This window comes from Aquarana catesbeiana, linkage group LG05 (assembly GCF_042186555.1).
Source record: "Aquarana catesbeiana isolate 2022-GZ linkage group LG05, ASM4218655v1, whole genome shotgun sequence".
Classification (NCBI taxonomy): domain Eukaryota; kingdom Metazoa; phylum Chordata; class Amphibia; order Anura; family Ranidae; genus Aquarana; species Aquarana catesbeiana.
In genome coordinates, this window is record NC_133328.1 from 466,298,116 (window position 1) to 466,319,125 (window position 21,010).

General features: G+C 42.9%; 1 protein-coding gene across 2 annotated transcripts in view; it reads left to right on the forward strand.

Annotated features, from left to right (window-relative positions):
* The window catches only part of MYOM1 (myomesin 1), a 180,638-nt gene that overhangs the window by 67,314 nt on the left and 92,314 nt on the right, over positions 1–21,010 (forward strand). For both annotated transcript variants that reach the window (XM_073631423.1, XM_073631424.1), the window contains exons 5-9: positions 2,339–2,496; positions 3,221–3,313; positions 15,177–15,265; positions 15,365–15,424; positions 19,950–20,114. In XM_073631423.1, coding sequence (XP_073487524.1) covers positions 2,339–2,496; positions 3,221–3,313; positions 15,177–15,265; positions 15,365–15,424; positions 19,950–20,114 — 565 coding nt within the window. The remainder of the gene's footprint in view (positions 1–2,338; positions 2,497–3,220; positions 3,314–15,176; positions 15,266–15,364; positions 15,425–19,949; positions 20,115–21,010) is intronic.

Below are 21,010 nucleotides of genomic sequence, written 5' to 3' on the forward strand. Positions count from 1 at the left end.
GACACGACGCTCTCTCCGGCTGGACTGCTCTCTGAGCGCTCCATTCTGACCTTTATAGGCGGAGACCCCGCCCCCTTATGACGTCACAGTCCCTGGGCATGCTGGGACTGTGAGGTTTTTGGGGGCATGGTCAACATCACCCGGTGACCAGGCCCCGGAAGAAGACCCCCGAAGCCGGAGGAAGACCTCCCCGGAGCTGTTTAATAAATTATTTTAAAAACCTGTGTAGTGTGTTTTATTATTGACACTTTTTCCCTAGGTGAATGGGTAGGGGTACCATGTACCCCATACTCATTCACATAGGGTGGGGGGCCAGGATCTGGGGGCCCTCTTATTATAGGGGGCTCCCGTATTCCGATAAGCCCCCTGCCCGCAGACCCCGACAACCAACGGCCAGGGTTGTCGGGAAGAGGCCCTTGTCCTCATCAACATGGCGCCCACCCCCCATGTTGAGGGCATGCGGCCTGGTATGGCTCAGGAGGGGGGGCGCTCGCTCGTCCCCACCCCCTTTTCTGACCGGCCGGGCTGCGTGCTCGGATCGGGGTCTGGTATGGATTTTAGGGGGGACCCCACGCCATTTTTTCGGCGTAGGGGGTTTCCTTTATAACCCATACCAGACCTAAGGGCCTGGTATGACCCGCGACGGGGCTCGCAAGGTGTCAATCTCGCCGATAAAAGTGGCAAGATTGACTTCCTTTTCTAGTCCTGTCGTACCTAAGTCACGTTCAAAATGAACGGACTTGTCCATGTGTGGGCAAGTCCATTCATTCTGAAAGTCCGCCGTAACTCCGGCGAAAGTCCGCCGAAAGACGGGCGGACCTAGCCCGCCGGAAAGTCCAATCGTGTGTACGCAGCATAAGTTTCTCTCATTGAGCTGCTTAGGCAAAAAATTTGATTGAAAAAATTATCTACAATTATTTTTTAATTTTTGTAGAAGTTTTTTTTTGGGGGGGTATTTCGGGTTGGTAATTTCTTTAATTTGTGTTGTTTGTATTTGTCGTTTTTTTCTCTTTGTTTGTGTTCGTCTTGTTTGCTTTTTTGTATTGATTGTACTTGCTTAACATTTTTATTATGCTTTTTTTCACTTTTTCTCTTTCTGTAAAATATAAAATAATGAGGATCATAAGGGGACCTTTTTTGTGCAAAAACATGTCCAAGTTAAAAACCACTTCTGTAACATTTTGGAGCCATTTAAAGACCCCCCCCCCCTCCAAAATGCCTTAAAGTAGAACTATAGGCTATTTTTTTTTTCCATTTTGGATATAGTAAGGAGGGGTTAACTCCTGTAATGTTTACTTTTGCCATCTGTGTCCTATTTGGGAGATTTACGTTAACTTCCTGTCCCGTATCCAAAACAGGAAGCATTAGGAAATCCCCTCAAATTAAGGGAATCTCCTGGGGACCCTCAGGTTGCCAGAACTAGTGTCCCCATTGGCGGATTATTACTTTTCTGGGGACAACCCAAAATTTGAGATTTTCTTTTAGGCCCCTTTCACACTGGGGTGGTTTGCAGGCGCTATTTTTAGGCCCCTTTCACACTGGGGCGGTTTGCAGGCGCTATTTTTCAGTGTGAAACCCCGAGGGCTTTCACACTGAAGCGGTGTGCTGGCAGGAGAAGAAAAAATCTCCTGTCAGCTGCTTCTTTGGAGCGGTGAAGGAGCGGTGTATTCACCGCTCCTAAACCGCTCCTGCCCATTGAAATCAATGGGACAGCGCGGCTATACCGCGGCTATACCGCGGCTATATGAGGGGTTTTAACCCTTTTTCGGCCGCCAGCGGGGGTTAATACCGCGGTAAAACAGCGCCAAATATAGCGCTGTTTTACCGCCGACGCCCCCTACTGCCCCAGTGTGAAAGGGGCCTAACTTTCACTTTCAATGATAATGGTAAACAGGACAAATAAACTGGACAAATGACAGATGTTCTAATCCATCTCCACGCTATCAAAAACTAAAAAAAAAAGTTTTGCCTTTAGTTATACTTTAATTTAGGCTTTATCCTAATTTTCTCCAATGCATTTTGCACAAATGGTGAAATAAAAACTCTCAGTTTAGCTGATCCCTAACCTGAAGGCTCAGAGTCCCCTTAGCAGCACATCATGACTTAACTGAGACTGGCGTTGAGAGATTTGTCAAATCTCCATTTAACACAAAGTCCCTGCATCCAACATGAAAAAGTTTGTCTACTTTTCAGTTATAAATTAATATGAACAATATCACTAATCAGATTTAGTGTATCCTCATTTGTTGTTCTCTAGACATAGGTATATATCAGTATAACACATAGCATCATTGCTACATACTGTTGCCTTCAAATGTAACTTGCTGTATTTTTCCAGCTAGAAGACACTGAAGAGTTTCACAAAAAGATAAATGAGGACACACTACTACATGCTCCTGTCTTCATCATTAAGCTTCGTTCTCACACCATCTGGGAGACACAGAGTGTAAAGTTTCATTGCACAGTGAGTGGATGGCCAGAGCCACGAGTCACATGGTATGTTCTCCTTTATGGGTGTTCTAATTGTTGTCAGTTATGTCTGAAGGCCTAGCTGTAGTCTATAGAAAAAAGGGGAGAAGGAATTGAGGAAGCAATTCCTAAAAAAGCAATTCTTCAGAGAGGAACAGGCAATTAGCAAACAAGTATAAAGTTTATTAGCAATTCACTTAAACACTGATCAAACAAAATAAATAAAAAAGTACCACCAACAATTCATTAAAATAGACAACGTTTTCTACATACACAGATGGCCACCACACACCATACAATCCCCCCATGTATAATTACTGATGAGGATAATAATCATTCTTAGGTAATCTAGGAGAAAAAAATGATTGTCCTTCACGCAGCACCAGTATGAGTAAAATAGACTGAAGGGGAATGTAGGTAACCATACAGTTAAGTATACCTCTTATCCACTATGTTAATGACCTAAGGTTGTCAGTAACTGCAGCGGACTGACTAGTGGTATGGACAATTCATGAGTTCTTAGACACAGATCACTAAATCAATGTATATATTGTAAGATGATGAAATTATGATGATTGACCAATACTTCAATTCTCCGCTTTTACTCTTGTAACTTATATTTACATAAGGCCATTGTACTGTATAAGATACATTATTATGTGACCCATTCATTTCTGGCTGTGCCTTTTATACAGCCATAAGAATAATGTATCTATCAATGATCAAACTCATCCTGATGTCTTTTATACAGGTATAAGAATAATGTTCCTATCAGTGATCAAGCTAATCCTGATAAATACAAGATTGAAAGTGGATATGGTCTTCATTCACTGGAGATATACAAGTAAGTAATGAGCATAGCTCAAGCAGTGACTAGACGTACATGCACTGTATAAACGTACAAAGAACAGAAGGAAGAATCTTGAATGTTATGGGCTTCTGTATTTGTTTCCTGTTGCTTATTGTTAGCTAATGCAAGTATGCAATGAATGTTCGGTATTGTGGCGTGCCTCATAGTACACAGAGGATCAGAGATTAACAGCTTTGTGTTCCTACAGACTGCTGTCACCTTCCTGTCACTTCCAGTGACAGATTAAATGCATCACCTGTTTGTCAATCACAGGGGATAAAACATTTGTGCCTTACATATAGCCATTTATGATGTGGAGGCAAAAAGGTGTCAAAAAAGCATGTAGCCTGCAGGCTGAATGGAAAAACTCAATATGAGTATGGCCAGCTATCACTTAACCTAAATCCTAACATTACATGAGCCTCTGCAACCATATACGTACCTTAACTAATGCCTGATACTTACCTTTTCTAGTGCCTTAAATATCAGCTTTAAAATCTAGATATAAACAAGGCCAAGGATAAATCGAAGGAAAAAAACAAGCTTAACTTACCGACCAGCCCGCAGACAACCAAGTAAACCTGTCTAATGCCCTGTACACACGGTCGGACATTGATCAGACATTCCGACAACAAAATCCATGGATTTTTTCCGACGGATGTTGGCTCAAAGTTGTCTTGCATACACACGGTCACACAAAGTTGTCGGAAAATCCGATCTCTCTGAACGCGGTGACGTAAAACACGTACGTTGAGACTATAAACGGGGCAGTAACCAATAGCTTTCGTCTCTTAATTTATTCTGAGCATGTGTGACACTTTGTCAGTCGGATTTGTGTACACACGATCGGAATTTCCGACAACGGATTTTGTTGTCGGAAAATTTTATAGCAAGCTCTCAAACTTTGTGTGTCGGAAATTCTGATGGAAAATGTGTGATGGAGCCCAAATACGGTCGGAATTTTCAACAACATGGTCCTATCACACATTTTCACATCAGCTTCCAGTCTTGTACCAAGATGTAACTTCTGATTCAAACACGTAATTTATGCATTATACTTTCACCTATTTTTCCTTTCTCATGAATGTGATTTGCAGATTACATTTTTGCATTTTTGCTTTGTAAGGCTCCTTTTCACATGGGCGGCTGTTCTGCCATTGTGAAAAGCATGTTTTGTTATTTTGAAATTCAGAGAATCCTAGCAGAGCGTTCACTTGTAGTTTTACATTGCGATTAGCTGAGTCTACGTGCATTTACATGCGGCTGCGTTTAGCTGCACTGTAACATTCTTGCCATTTCTGATGTATTTCCTGTTGTTTTTCTTTTCTTTTTGTCGCTGCTATCTGCAGGTGAAATAGTACACTGCGATTACCTGCAGTTATGTGCAGATAGCTGCAATAAATCGGTCCTGGACGCAGTCAAATCTAACCGCACCAAACCCCATGTAATAAAGCCATTGCTAAATGCAGTGTGTGAATGGGGCAATAGGAAAGCATTGTCTGAGTTTATCTACAGTAACTTGATCTATCCGCAGCTAAAAGCTGAATTCTTTCCTCCCGTGTGAAAGGGGCCTTAGGATTCCCTTACAAAGAGCAGCAATTTAACAGATTGGGTACGGGCTTTAAGATCTTACAGATTTAGTTGTGCCTATTTGTTACCAATATAAATGAACCACAGGGTTCTGTGGCCAGATTACATGTTGAATGCCCATGGTCTGTTTTAATAAAGGGACTGGGTATGCAAAAAGTAAAGCATCAAAAGAAGAATATTAAAGTTCAGATGAATTTTTTTTCATACTCTTGTACTATACCAAGCCAATGTGTTTTGTGCATTTAAAGGCTCCCCGATCATCAAGGTTTGTGACTGTTTACTGGAGCCTGTACAGAACTGATAACTTTGTAGGGATCCTGAGGGGTAATTAGCATGATTGCTCCAGATATTGGTTAAGCTGACTGTATGGTAAAGGGGCATACAAAGGAAACTGCCAAAGGCTCACCAGGAAAGCATTTCACTTCCATATTGGTGGTAGGGCACTTGAGGGCCTTAAAAAATAGCAATGTGACTCATTATTTTAATATAAACCTCTCCTAAAAAAATTGTGGTGCCACTCTTGTGCTATTTCTAAAAATTCTGTATTTAGCTTCAGTTTTTCTGACCAGGTAAAAGTATGCTGACAGAGAAATTGGAACAAAAAGTATTTTGAAGGTGATTAGCAAAATTATTTCACTTATAATATTTTTTTACAATTTCAAGAATTAGTGCCCTTTTTATTTTTATTCATATTTCCCCCCTTATACCCTTAGTAAAAATTAAAACAAACACAAAAAAGTTTTGCTCATTTTAATTTTCCCCTGTGTCCTAGTTAGGCCCTCTCTCTAACCTGAGAAATATTCAAAAACAAATCAAACACAGAAAGGGCTTTCTATGATTTCTATAATTTATTACAGTTGATCTGATTTCAAATATAAGTTGCTATACCTTTTGGTTGTTTTATGAAAACTGGATGAATGAAAGTGGACCTGTTGCTCATAACAATGTATCAAATCACTTCATGTTGCAAGTGCATTTCTGAGACTGGTAGGTGAACCCTGGTTGCCTGCCTTATAAAGCAGTGATATCTTTCCTTTGGCTAGGATGATGTCAGGTGGGCACTTTTAGCACCATGCCTGACAATCTAAATACCCTATATAAAATGATCCGTGATATGTGGTTCTATCACATTCAGATCAATGGCTGCTTTTCCTATGCATGTATAAAGATCCAAGAGCTTATAATTGACATGCACAATGTAAATTGTAAGCATGTCACGAGATTACATGACCTGTGAAGGACTTAAACCCCAGTCCTCTGAGCCACCCCCTTAAACATACTCAAATCCCTCCAAATCCTCCCCACAAATGACGTGACAAGGTGTTGGAGTAAATGGCCTTGACGGCCTTTTATTAACAAAATAGAAAAATAAATAAATAACATTTTAAATAACTTTTTAAATAACTTTTTAATAATAAACTTTCTCAGTACTTATTAGGGTCTTGGAGGGGAACACACCCACAGGTCACTGCGAAAACTTCGTAAAAAACTTTTGGTCTCCAGTCGCAAACCCCAGACTGTGAGACAGTAAACAACCTTCCCAGTGACTTAACTTTACCCCTTCCTGGTTAACACCTCGTAACCGGAAGGTACATAACAAAGCCCATATTACATATGGGTACCAACCATGTTAAATCACCATAACATAAATCTCCTCCTCCTCACAGACCCAAACCACTGCCACCACACGCAAGGGGTAAAGCCTTACCCTTGCGCGCCCCTCCAAACCCTTAATGCACGCTGTACCCCATCCTGTAAGCCTAACGCCCAGAGGTCGGTACCTACTTCAGTAAGGTGCACCCCATCACTCCTAAGGTATCTCCACGTATCCACCTCCAACTCCCTGTGTCGTATGGTAACACCCCCATTCCGCATAACGAACCTGCTGACTTCCTTGTTTACCTTAACTCGGGCCCTGTCAACCTTTTTATCAGACAACGCCCACCGCCATGATGTCCTCCCCACCATATCTGACCACACTATAACCATGCCAGGAAATGACGCCTGTAAGCGTAAAAAATCGCACTTAATGTCTCGTATAAGATCCCTCATGGACCTAACCCCCATGTCGTTCCCCCCACATGCAGCACTAAAACATCTGGAGCCCTGTCCCAACGAGCAAATTTGTGGACTTCTGACCTTACCCTGTTCCACAGCATACCCGGAAGCCGATCCACCTGACCCGTGCCTCCTGTCTCGGGATACCTAGTTGCCTACCATTTGGCCGAACATCGGCCCTTTTGGCCCCCCAGAAAACGAACGAGTGGCCCAAAATCCAAACCAGGGGAACCGAGTCACCTGTAAAGCAAGATTGACAAGCAACACAATAAGTTACCCCCAACCTTAAACTCTATCCCCGAACTGAAAAACCTCCCAAAAACAAGCCTATAATAAATGTGGCCGGATATAAAGCTTGAATCTATCTGAATCCCACCTGCCAATGCGCTTCACTGTTTCAAAACTAAGCCCCGCCCTAGCAGCCTCTGTAGCAGCACCTATACGGAAAGAGTGGGATGAGTACCTGGTAGGATTGTGGCCGGCCGCCGATAAACATTTTTTGAACACTGCTACAAATTGAAATTTTGACAAGGACGATCCATCTGCATGAATCAAGAATGAGCGCAGCAATATCGGACGCCTATCCCTGAACAATGCCACCGCTGCTACCGCACAAATGTGGGACCCCGCAATCCGGAAAACCTCCAATTGCAATCCCTTCCCATTCTGATCAGTTTTTGACCTTTTAGTCCATATCCTAACTGAATCGGTCGAAAACTCCAGATCATCACATTGAAGCCCCCCTTTGGCCCCCCTTTAACCAATTCACTTACCCGTAACGCCCCAAAGAATGCTAATGCAAAAGCCGCACGGAATAACGCGCTTTCAAACTCTGAACTACAAATATAGGATACCTGTCGAAATAGGCCGTGTAACATGTCAAAAGACACTGGGCGCCGACCATCACTCTTCCGATGCTCTTTCCTGTAACCTTTCACTGCTTGTTTCACCCAGAAGTCTTTTGTGTGGTCTCGCAGCCCTTGTAACGTAAAAAGAAAGGCCAAACCTGCCAGTTTCTTATCGATGGCAGCTGCCGAGATGCCCCTCTCGAAACCCATATTAATAAAATAAAGAATCACCTGAGGTACCTCCCGGCCCGCAGGGTCGATTTCTAGCCCATGTAAACATGCCAGCCAGTCTTGCCATACCTTGGAATAAGCGTCCCAAGTGGCCTTACTCACGGAGTGCTGAATCCACCTTGCCACATTCCCAAGGCAACCTTCCACATCCAGTCCGGGCAGGTAACCCCCTGCTTCTCCGCGTCTGGTGCCAACTCCCGAAACCTGTCCCACTGACAACGAGACAGTGCATCAGCTAAAGTGTTCTCAACCCCTGGTAAATGTACAGCGTAGATGAAAACATTCCATTTCAAACAGCGCAATACTAAATACCTCAGCAACCTGACCACCGGCATGGACTTGGCTGACAAACGGTTAATCACCTGGACAACACCTAAGTTGTCACAGTTGAGCCGCACTTTCAAGTTACGGAAAGATTCCCCCCAAATTTCCATTGCCACCACAATTGGAAACAGTTCCAGTAGGACCAGGTTCTTCAAGAACCCAGCCTCCACCCAAGTAGGGGGCCAGCGGGCGGCGCTCCAAGTTCTTTGAAAAACGGCCCCATAGCCCGTAGACCCGGCCACATCCGTAAATAATTCAAGATCCCAATTACTGATGGGACCTGACATCCAAAGAGCGTGCCCGTTGAATGATTCCAGGAATTCATGCCATACCCACAAGTCCCCCCTATGGTCACTGTTAAGCGTCACAAAGTGAGTAGGGGCGGTGACCCCTGCAGTCGCTGCCGACAACCGCCGGCAAAAGACCCTACCCATGGGAATTATTCGGCAAGCAAAATTTAGCTTACCCAATAACGATTGTAGCTGCCTCAATTGCACCTTGTGCTTCCCAATGGTGCCACGCACCTCTGCCTTGAGAGCTTCAAGCTTGTCCAACGGCAGACGGCACTCCATTCCCATGGAATCTACCTCAATTCCAAGGAAAACAATATTGGACGTGGGGCCACTGTTTTTTCTGGCGCTAACGGGACCCCGAAATGCTCTGCTATGTGCTGTAACGTGCCTAATAAGACTGCACAGATGTTGGAACCCGCTGGGCCAACACAAAGGAAATCGTCTAGGTAGTGGATGACTGAATTGATCCCAGCAACATCCCGTACCACCCATTCCAGAAACGAACTGAACTTTTCAAAGAAAGCGCAGGAGATAGAACACCCCATCGGGAGGCAGCGATCCACGTAGTATGCTCCATCCCATGTGCAGCCTAGCAAACGGAAACTTTCCGGGTGAACCGGCAAAAGCCGAAAGGCAGATTCAATATCCACTTTTGCCATGAGTGACCCCCGACCGTAGCGGCGGACCCATGATATCGCTGCATCAAAGGAAGTGTACGTAACTGCACACTCCTCCGGCGCAATCGAATCATTGACTGACCCACCCTTCGGAAAAGAAAGGTGATGAATCAACCTGAATTTATTTGGCTCCTTCTTTGGAACCACTCCCAATGGGGATACCACCAATCCCACAAGTGGGACTGAAGTAAAAGGGCCAGCCATGCGCCCTAACTGTATTTCTTTTTCCAATTTTTTCGCCACCACAGTCGGATGCGTGAGGGCCGAACGTAAATTTTTTGCTATGGGAGGTGCAGCTTCCAAGGAACACGGTATTTTAAAACCGCTCGCGAATCCTGATTCTAATAACTGAGCCGCATTTTTGTCACGGTACCTATTGAGGAAAGGTCGCATCCTCTCCACCCACACCGGCGTCGTCCCTCTTGTTCGCAGACTCTCCGCCACGCCCCTTTCCTCTTCTAAAGCACTTTGACAGTGCGTGAGAGCCCCGCAACCGGAGCAGGTATGCTTGAATTGACAGTTTGTACCGAACTTACAGGTGCCCTCATTAAACTGCCAGCAGAAGCCCCATTTCTTCTCGGTCAGTTGTCCTGGAGCAGCGTTACCTCCGACCCCTGCCTGAAAAAACTGGTTCGGAGCCCTCGCTGCAGTCATAAGTTTCATCCACAGGCTGATATCCTTATGATCCCAGCGTAGTGAAGGTGTGACGGCCATCCGTTGCCTGAACTGCTCGTCGTATCGCAGCCATGCCACTCCGCCGTATGTCCGGTGCGCCTCACTAATGGCATCCAAATACACGAACAAGGCCGAGCAATGTTCGGGGGACTTTTCCCCAACCACACTCGCCAAGATAGCAAACGCCTGCAGCCAATTAGAAAAAGTGCACGGAATCAGCCTATATCAGCGTTTTTCCTCGTCCTCTTTCATCCGTTCTTCCGGTTTCAATCTATCCAGATTGAATTTCTCTAACGGGAGCAATGTGAATATCTCCACATATTCTCCATTCCAAATCTTTTCCTTCACTCCAAATCTTTTCCCAAAGGGCCTTCAAAACAGACATAGACCTCACTCTTTGCAGAGTCTGCCAACCTGACTGACTCCGCCTTCTTTTCCCCTGTTTTTTCCCGGCTGTCCGGGACCGAAATGCTGGTCGATGGTCCAGTCGGATCAATAACCGCCGTCCCAGCTCCACTTGCCGGTATAACCGAATCTCCACTAACCGCGACCGTCGATGTAGGCGTAATCACAGCAGCCGCATCTCTTTCCTGCGGCGTCTCCTGTGCTGGTGACGAATTGTTCCCCGTGGTCAGCTCAAATCGCTGTACCAAATCCCGCAAACCAGCCAATAAATCCTGCAGGCCTGTCCTGCTCGCCCCCTCTCTTGCCTCCCTGGGTTGTTCTGCGGATGGCCTAACCACACTCCCCCCTCCAAACTACCACCCTCGGAGGGACCCCCTTTTCTGCCTTGCTCTAATAACTTTTCTAACAAAGAAGAAATAGATAAAGTAGAGCTGCACTCACCGGGCTGCCCAGGACTGGCACCACCAGCCGCCACTCCGGAATTCACCGCTGACGCATGTCCCTGGTCCTCGTCCCTCTCCGACCCGGACAGCTCCCCTTCCGATTTGTCGCTGACCTCCTCTGGACGGACGACCATTGGCTGCACTCCAGAGGGACCCGCTCTGGCTGCTGGGGGTCTGCGCTGCTGCTCTCGTCCTACTCTTTGCGTTGTAACACCAGACCTGTGTCCAGCCCGCCTGGATAGACTTCTGCGCCGCCGACCAGACTGGGCCTCCGCTGTACTCCCTCCGCCTCTGCTCACCAACGACACCGCGCTCTTTACGGTCCTTCCCCTGGGCGGCACAGGGCTGCTGGCTGCCTCGGCCACCTGGCCAGCCCCCCGATTGACGGATGACAAACGATGTCCGGACTGGACGCTCGAAGCCCCCTGCGACTCACTAGCCGTCTGCTCCTGACATCTGCGACGAGCTGAGGGGGGGGAACCGTGGGTTGCGCTGGTCTCCCCCATCCCTGCACTCCGGCCCCTCCGCTGTGTCCTCCTGCAGTCACCTCTTCTCGCTCCTCGAGCCTGCTGATCACTGGGGGGCGGCTGGATCGATCCTCCTCTGGCATTCTGCTGTGGCCCCTGACCCCTGGGAGCGGAATCAGGGCTGAAGTGCTCCGGCGGCCTAGAACGGCGTGCACGTGGAGCCTCCAGGGCCCCCCGCTCGTTGTCGCTCTGTCCTCCGACCGGATGGCTGCAACCTGAGCCTGCAGCCAGTCTGCCCCTTGTGCTGCCACCGCTGCTCTGAGCTGTTCTAATATTGCCGCCGCTGTTAAAGCCGACATTATGAGGGAGAAGCAGTGGAGCGATGGGAGCGCATGTGAATCTTTTTCCCTGTCGCTCTCCACTGACGTCACTTCCCCCTTCTTCCTCCTAATCTTCTCCCAGCACATCCTCCCCTGCTTCAGCCACTCCCCCTTTTCTTAAAGTGAAAACAGCATATGACAGCGTGACTGTGCAGTCCGCACATGTCATGCCGTCCCTGCGCTGATCCCCTTCTATCCTCTGCTCTGGGACCTCCTTTATAATTGTCAAATAAACTGAGAATGTAACGGCATCTGTTACACTTTAAATGCCATGCTTCCAAGTAGGCCAGAAAGGGTGCCAAAAGTGTCCTGCAATTTTCACCAGTGAGGACAGTGTCTAATTTATTTGTTTATCATTGAACCATTTGCAAATTCATGTAGTAATTATACTAAACATATATTATTCAACATTTCAGGTTTTTCTTAGATGTTTTCTGTGTATTGCTTTGTTTAGTCACATTATTATTTTTTTTCATTCATTGACCACTAACTCAATTTATTTATGGATGAGCAATATCTGTCATTATACAAATAAATGCAATAGTGATCCTGGACTAACAGAGGGCATTGGGTACCAGGAGATACTCGTGTTCCATATTCAATTATACTAACATATTGTTATTATATGCTAGAATTGCACTGTAAATAAATAGAATATTGTATACATTTCTTTATGCAGTAGTGATTTTTCAAACCTGCTTTATGTTTAGAATAATAAACAAAAAAACAAACCAATATTGGTAACAGTTATATAAAAAAAATCTGAACAGAATTATCTAGCAGGATTATCAGTTTCTAGTGCAAAATGGCAGATTGTAGTTCTTCAGAGCCATGCATTTACTATGGGGTTGATTAAGTAAAAGAGCAGAGCACATGAATTTTCTCTTTGCAAGGGGAATTTTCACTTAGCTTAGTGAATGAGGTGGCGTTGTGCTGACTTCAATCATCCAACTGTGTTTGCGCAAAAATCCTTTTTTATTTACATTTTCTTTAAACATGTGTGGGTATTCTTTACATAGTGAATTTTTACTTTGTTTCACCTAGTTCGCAAACATAGTGTGAAAATTCACTCTGCAAAATATGGATTCACTTTGAAAGTGAACAAGCTCTACTTTTTTTTAAGTAAATCAGGGTCATTGAACATGTTCAAGCCTGATACATCCTTCAAACTGTTAGTGTTTTTTTGTATTTGGTTATTGCTATGCGTGTGTTTGCTATGTGATAGTATGTAATTGTTATTAATAACATTTAATGCATTTGTAAATTTTATGTGAATTTGCTTCTTGGTACATTGCAACGGGTGCTGATGATCTTATATAAAAATAAAATTAAGTTCTTTCTGACAAGTAATCAGGTTTGTTTTTTGGCAACTGGAAAATGACATTTTCATATAAAAACAATTGTTGGCATAGTTAGTAAGTGAAAAGTGTCATAACTGTGCACATTGTTGGAAAAAGTAATTTAGGATGGGTTAGTGAAAGGGACAGACATTGAGATTTAAACAGTACTTTGTCAATACATGGGTCACATGTACAAATAGATTGTAGAGTTTGGAGTTTTTAGTTTAAAGCTTCACTTTTCTTGTAACACAACTGATACTTGTGGAGCTTGTAAAGGTATCAAGATATATAATGAATACTAATTTAAAGTTAAATAATTACTGTTTTAGCTTAGTATGTAAAAATTGGGGCAACTATGGATATATGCTTTAAATACAGCAGGAAAACATGCAACCACTTTTTTGGAAAACATACTGTAGGTGGTTTGTATACTTTCATATAGTAATGAACATTTCCATATATAAACTTTTTCGATTTACTAAAGAGAGGTATTCATTTTAAACATCCAAACATTGGGATGTGAAAAAATTGTTTGTTCTTTATATGATTGGATGTTTTAAGTTGACACGGGTCTATTTCAACTGATTTTGCAGATTAGTAAATAGCCCCTATTCTAAGGGGTTTCAATTAGCAGCCCATCCTTAGGTAGATTCTACCCAGAATCACTGTCAGTAACACATTATATACGATGACAGCTTCCTCTTTTTTATTTTTGACCCCATTTTTTTTCTTGAAAAATATAATCTAGGTAACTTACACTATGGTTCCTAGGAGTTAGCACAGGACCCTCCTGTACAACATTGGTTAAATACATAAAATGTGAAAAATTGCTTGTTTTTTTCTGCTAGTAACAATTTCTTATCTTCCCACAACCCATGAGTCAACTTTCCTTTAATTAGAAAGTCATTTCAGTCACGCTTAAATGGATGCCAAATATTTCTGTTTATAAAAATCTGTGTCAGGCCAAGAATGTCATGTATTTCAATATTGGGAAGTAATTCCAGTATATAGCAGTCAACTCTTTGAGTGTCCTTAAATGGTAATATGGTCATGATCCACAAAGATATGGTCCTGCGTTTTACCTGTAATATTCCTAAATCTTGTACATCATAATGTGGAACAGTGGCAGGCTATTTCATAACTTCCCAAACTCTAATGAGGAACCCGGCAAAATATCCTGCTTAAAGTGGAACACCATATATTCTATTTTTGTGTAGTATATGGAAGGGTTAACCTTTGTCAGGTTTTTATTGGTGTCTGTGTTCCCACTGGGGAGATATCTCCTTGGTTTCTGCCTCAGTTATGGCTGTTATTAGGACAGGAAGTGGTGTGGTTATCGTTGACAATTGTTACTGGAACATTGAGGGGAAATCTTCTAATAGGGATACCTGTTATAGTGACAGCTGGTGGGGTTGCCTTTCACTTTTGGGAGATTTCCTTTCAACTCAACAGTTGGTTCTATGGGACATGAAATAAGAGGAAATATCCCCAGTGGAGATACAAAAATCAATACAAATCTGACAGAGATTCAAACCATTCCCTACTCTGTGCAAAACTATTAAAAAAAAACATTTTTCCTATAGTGCCAATTTAAATTCCTTAGCAAGGAAAATGGTACATGTGTACATATTTACATTAACTTTAAACTGATTTGACATTCAAAATGAGGCACAAGGCTTTAATTTGACATCTGTTTAGCTACTGGGATTAATCAAGAGCACTAAGGATTTTTTAAATACCAGTCAGGACCCGCAGTGTCGTCAGTACAGTGAGAGTCTAGAATAGATTCAGACCAGCACATCTTTATACTCTGCTTTCATTCAGGTGAAGAGGTAATTAATAAGAAAAAAATCAGCAGAGTACTGTTTGTTATGTCAAGACAACTATAGACTTGGTACAGGCCCTGATCCCATTGAGGCCCCTGGCTGACAGTTGAGTGTTATTGATTTGAAGGTAGACAGTATACAAAAGATTTTTCTTTTCTTTTTCAATATCTTTTGTTCTGATATCTTTTTTGTAAGTGTACTTTGAACTTCACAAGTTCACAATTATATTGATTAGCTGAGTAAGTTCACTATTACATTGATTAACGGATTAAATGATTGATTGCATTTTTATTTCTACAGCTGTGACTTCGAGGATACAGCTCAGTACCATGCATCAGCAATGAATGTGAAAGGAGAGAATTCTTCATTTGCTTCTCTTGTTGTGAAGAGTATGTTTTTTTTAATTTTTTTTTTTTACTTTTTCTTCTCTGTTTATAGAAATGTAGCATTTCCTGGAATTCTTCTCAAATGTATTTTTTTACTTGCAGGATATAAAGGGGACTTGGATTTGACACCTTTAACTACTTCAAAAAGCGAACCATTCAGCTGTAAGTTTTGATCAGTTATTTTCCTTATAGGGTCACAAGTTATGGAATCAGGACACATACAGATATTTTCTAGAAAAGCCAAAAAAAAAAACAGTTGTTAAAAAAAAAACTTTCTTAGTACAGGGCCCAGGATATTAAGTCTTTAACCATGGGTTATGTGAGCTACCTTCAGGTGATTGGACACTGGCAAAAAAGAAAGCTGCAGGGACATCCCCTATATAACCTAACCCCCCCGCTCCTAGCTAGCCTCGGTTTTTGCGATTATCCCTAGGTGACAAACCACTTCTCTGCTGAGAGAGGCTTAACTCTCTTTTCCTATGAAGATTTTTCTCGAAGATAATTCTTCTCATCCCTAGTATTTTGTCCTGAGGGCAAAGACATATGAAATGGTAATTGCAGGGCTTCGGCCCTTAAAATCTGCCCCTGAAAGCCAGCGCTCCTGTGCCTTGGTCTTTAAGGGGCATGGGCTGTGACACTTTAAACAGTGAGTCACAGCCATGGACGGAAACTGCCAGCCATTTAAAATTGGCACCATTTTTCTGGCCTTATTCTTATCTGTCACAACTGGTGCTGCTGCATCTGTGCAGCCTTATTCTCGACCACTTTACTGAGCATGGGCATGTCACTTTCCTTCTTTGGGCTTGTTCCCAGCAACTCAACTGCTCCCTCTACAGTGCAGCACAGTGATTCCTGGAAGCCTACCTGGCTGTAGCAGCCTACAGTGCCTGGCAAAGAAGGCTTAATCCTTCCCCCTTCAGAGTAGCAGAGGTTGTAAGTACACCACTGTGGACACTTTTTGCAGTGCACATGGTGGATCACAAGCTTGGTAGTCAGATGGCCTTGTTAACTCAGACTCAGACATGCCACTGCCATTCAGCTTTCCTCTTACTTATCTAGGAATTTTTTGTCACAATGTCTGATTTCATGTGCAGAATTTCTGTTTTTTTTTTAGAGGCCTTAGATGACAGAGGTCACAGGCGAGCCCCTTAGTCTTCCCTCCTTTGTTGGTTTCTGATTGAGAGGAACATCCCCCCTCTTTCTGAAGAATTGGATCAGGATTTGTCACCCATGGCTGAAATTTCATCCAAGCTTAAGTATATCATTGCTACCCTTATTGGTGCTGTATGCTTTTGTGTAGCATTAGAGCAGCCTTAGTCTGCTCACCCCCTCTCCCATATTGTGTTCCTGCAATTACCAAGCCATGCTAAGACCTTTGCAGTCCACTCTCTCTTAGAATGCTTCCTGTATAGTGACTGACCTCACCCTATTTGCTCCTCCAAAACATTTTGCTCAGCAATATCCTATCAAGTAGAGCTTCATACAAAAATGGATGTTCATTGTAGTTGACCCTGCCATCTATTAACATGTCCTGACAGATAGGGGCATATTGGATTCAGTCATCCCTACCTTCCTCAAGGTTAGAAAAGTATACCATCACACCAGGAAAGCCTTTTCTGTGGCGCAAAGCTAGGAAGTTCCATTCTAGGAAGTACTCCATTAGACACGTCCTGTCCTTTCTACTGTTTGACCTATATCAACATCAGGCTTTGAGTACATTCAAGGGATAAATCTCAGCTGTGGCTGTTCTGTTGCAAGAACTGAGGACCTGTTCTTTCTTGAATATGGTATTTGTGTAGGGTGTTGCACACATTTCAATACATTCCTCTGTGACTCTTTAGAAGCTTAAACTGGTTCTGTCAGCCCTACAAAAACCACCCTTCGAAACCTATTAGGATATTTCATTGTCTAACCTCACTCACAAGGAGGTCTTTCTCATTGCCACCGCCTCTGTGTGGAAGGTCAAGGTCTCAGAGCTAGCAACTTTATCATATGTCAGAAATATCATGGCATGCCTGAAGATCTTCACATGTGCATGGTGCAGCTCATGGACCATTACGCAGAGCTAAGACTGTGTGTGCTTCCTCACATATGCATTAGTATGAATTAGCTTGCAGTACTGGCTTTTGATGCCCAGAGGCCTATTTAAAGCTTCACTAGAAGATGTCCTACAGAACAAGAGGATGTCATACAAAATTACAATTTGCAGCAGTGGCCTTAAAGGGGCCTCCTCACATTGGTCTTAAAATAAATACAAAACAAGTAGTATTAGGATGTGCTCATAATGACCTATAATAATCCTGTGTTAAAATGAATCTATGTACAATGCACTGAAAGGATTTAGACATTTGGTTTGCTATTTCACTATTTACATCTACATACGCTGCCTGTATGTACATTTGTGATTAGCTTTATTATTACCTTTTGATATAATCTTTTTAGTGATATTTTGTATAGATATCTAAAAGGGAAATATGATCCTTTCAGTGCATTGTACACAGATTATTTTTAACACTGGATTATTTTAGGTCAAATACTAATTGTTTTCAGTACAACTGAATTGCTGAGTGGTTATTAGCTCCTGTGACTCATGGCCAGACATTCATCCTAATATCATGTATTTGACCTGGCTTGCTTCTTGACCCTGCTTTATCCCGATCGCCTGTTGCTGACCTTGACTTTTGCCTGTTGTCTTGGTACTTCTGCTGTTTGTGCTGTATCAACCCCAGGCTGGCTTCTGACCCTGCTCCTGTCTTCTGAATTAGTACCTCTACTACGCTGTTGTGCTGGCTCTGGTTCACTTTCACTACAACTTTGCTTCTGGCACCTGCATGCTCCTGTGTGCCAACCGTGTGCCATCATTCTGCACAAGCTCAAGTCTGAGCATCTGTAGCATCTTAGCAACATCCATACTGTAGTCTGACCTCCCACCATGCCAGGACCTACAGAAGTCACCCCCTTTGCTACTCCTTGTCCTGCTACACCCTGTCACCAACTCTAGGAGGTATTGGACAGGAGATGTAAAACATTATTCTTCCCTCCTTATGTCATGCTCTCCACTGTCTTGACATGGTAGGCCCTGTGGGAATCTTAACCTCGGCAACAGCCTCTTTTTGAGAAATCAGATTCCCTCTTTGTGCTTTCCAAGGGTTTGCTCAGGGGGCTTCCTGCTACTCACTCCACTATTGCTTGGTAGATTAAACAGGCCCCATTCGAGCCTATTGCCTAAAAGATAGGAATCCTTCCTTCTCAGCTAAGGCACATTCTACCAGATCTGTTAGTGCTTCTTGGGCTTTTCAGCTTCAGGCATCTGTTTCTTAGATTTGGAAGTGGATGTTCAGATCTTCAAATTCAATTGCTGTCCAAATCTTGCAGACTTCACCTCTGTAACATCTTCAAAATACACCCCTTTTTAACCGTTGAAACCACCAAGAAACGTATTCACTCCTTGTTATCTCTTGCCTTGACTATTGTTACTCCCTCCTAATTGGCCTACCTCTCCACAAGCTATCCCCTCTTCAGTCTATCATGAATGCTGCTGCCAGACTCATTCACCTTACCAACCATTCAGTGTCTGCTACCCCTCTCTCGCCTACCATTGGCTTCTCATTGCCCAACAAATAAAATTCAAAACACTAACAATAACAAACAAAGCCATTTACCACTCTGCCCCGAGCTAGATCACCAAACTTGTCTCCAAATATCATCAAAACCATCCTCTCCACTCGTCCCAAGACCTCCTGCTCTCTAGCTTCCTTGTCATCTCCTCTCATTCTTGTCTCCAGGACTTCTCCAGAGCCTTTCCCATCCTCTGGAACTTACTACCCCAATATGTCCAGATTTCACCTACTCTGTCCACTTTTAGGCAATCTCTGAAAACTCATCTCTTCTGGGATGCCTATCCTGTCTTCAGCTAACAACTGAATCTTCTACTTCCCTCATCAGTTCATCCCTCACAGTTACCTTTGTTTCACCAGCCCCTCCCTATTAGATTGTAAGCTTGCAGGAGCAGGGCCCTGCTAACCCTCTTGTATTGAATTGTATTGTTACTGAATTGTATTGTTACTGTATATTGTAAAGCACTGTTTAAACTGTTGGCGTGATATAAATCCTGTATAATAATAATCTCTTCTAATGCCAGTTTTGGGCTTATGGTGGTACAAGCTGCTCTCCACGTTTTTCAAGGCCTTTCTTGACCTATTTGTTATTTGGGCCGGTTATTTGATGTTATTTGTTTGTTTCCATGTTGCTCACCCCTCTGTTGGACTGTTTATGGTTTTCCAATGATTAACGGCTAAAGATCCTGTGTCCTCTACTATACAACAATAGTATATTTGACTTACCAATAAAATCTGTTCTTGGAGTACAGTATAGGACACAAGTCCCTTCTCTCTGTCTTATAATCTCCCTAATGCTTGCTACAAAACCAAGGCTAGCTGGTGGTGGAAAGGGATATTGAGAGGATGTCCCTTCAGCTTTCTTTTTTGCTAATGTCCACTCACCTGAAGGTAGCTATATATAACCCATGATTAAAGACTAAAGACCCTGTGTCCTATACTGTACTTCAAGAGAGGGGTTTTACTGGCAAATCAAAAATCCTATGTTATGTGAGCTAGGAATGTAACCAATTTGCCAAATGTATGTATTCGTTTAGCTAATTACTGGTTCTTTTGACCTTTTTTTTTAGTTTCCATCACTCCATATGGATTTGCTTCAAAGTTTGATATTCATTTTATTGACCCATTTGGAGTTTCCTTTGGAAAAGAAGGTGATACATTGAGTCTGGGTTCCACTGTCGTTGTTCATCCACAAATAAAACGATTCCAGCCAGAAATTCAGTGGTACCGAAATGGTAGGAAACAATCTTAAATTCTATGACTGCTATAATACTCTGCTGGCTTTTGAAAGATAACAACACACCATTTCTGTGTCCCTACATAGAATTTTTCTGCAGTTATTTTCTTGTCACGCACATTTACACCTCAGTCCTAGTATGTATTTTTATATTATCTGCAATATGCAGAAAAAAAATCAACATTCTATGCCACATGTTCATTGTGTGGCCATGACTTTTACACTACAGTAGCAAATCACATTACCTGGAAACTGACCAGTTCTGCTCATCTTCTGCATTACTGCACAACATATGTATACCTACTGCTCACTTTCCTCCTATTGATGAATTGCCCACTCATCTCTCACTGCTTGTCTCATGCTATGACCCATTCTACACCTGTATATGTATAGCCCAATGACATCCCTCTATTTTTTCCTCATTGTTCTTAAGACCTTAAACAATGCTTTATATCCCTAAAATAATTATTTGTCCTGTACTTTCTTCTCTATATATCTATGCCATGGACCTTTCCTGTACAGCTCAATATGGTAATAGTAATCCCCCCCCCCCCACACACACACACACACACACCCTCTCTGACTGGTATAATTAGGAAAGACCCTGGTCTAGGCATGCCTAACATCTGCAACAACTTACTAATGATGTCAGTAAACTTCTACCTTGTATTTCCTGTCTTCTCTGCATTTATGGGAGAAAATGCAGTAACTGTTCTACACAAATTGACTTTGTCCAACCAAACAATAACCACAATATCATATTTCCTTATAGAAATACTTATTGGACGCCTTAAATAAATACTTCTAACTGTTACATACAATAAGGACAAATTACATATGCATATAAAACATTCAACCAGTAAAAGATTACAACCCAACATCTTTCACACGTTT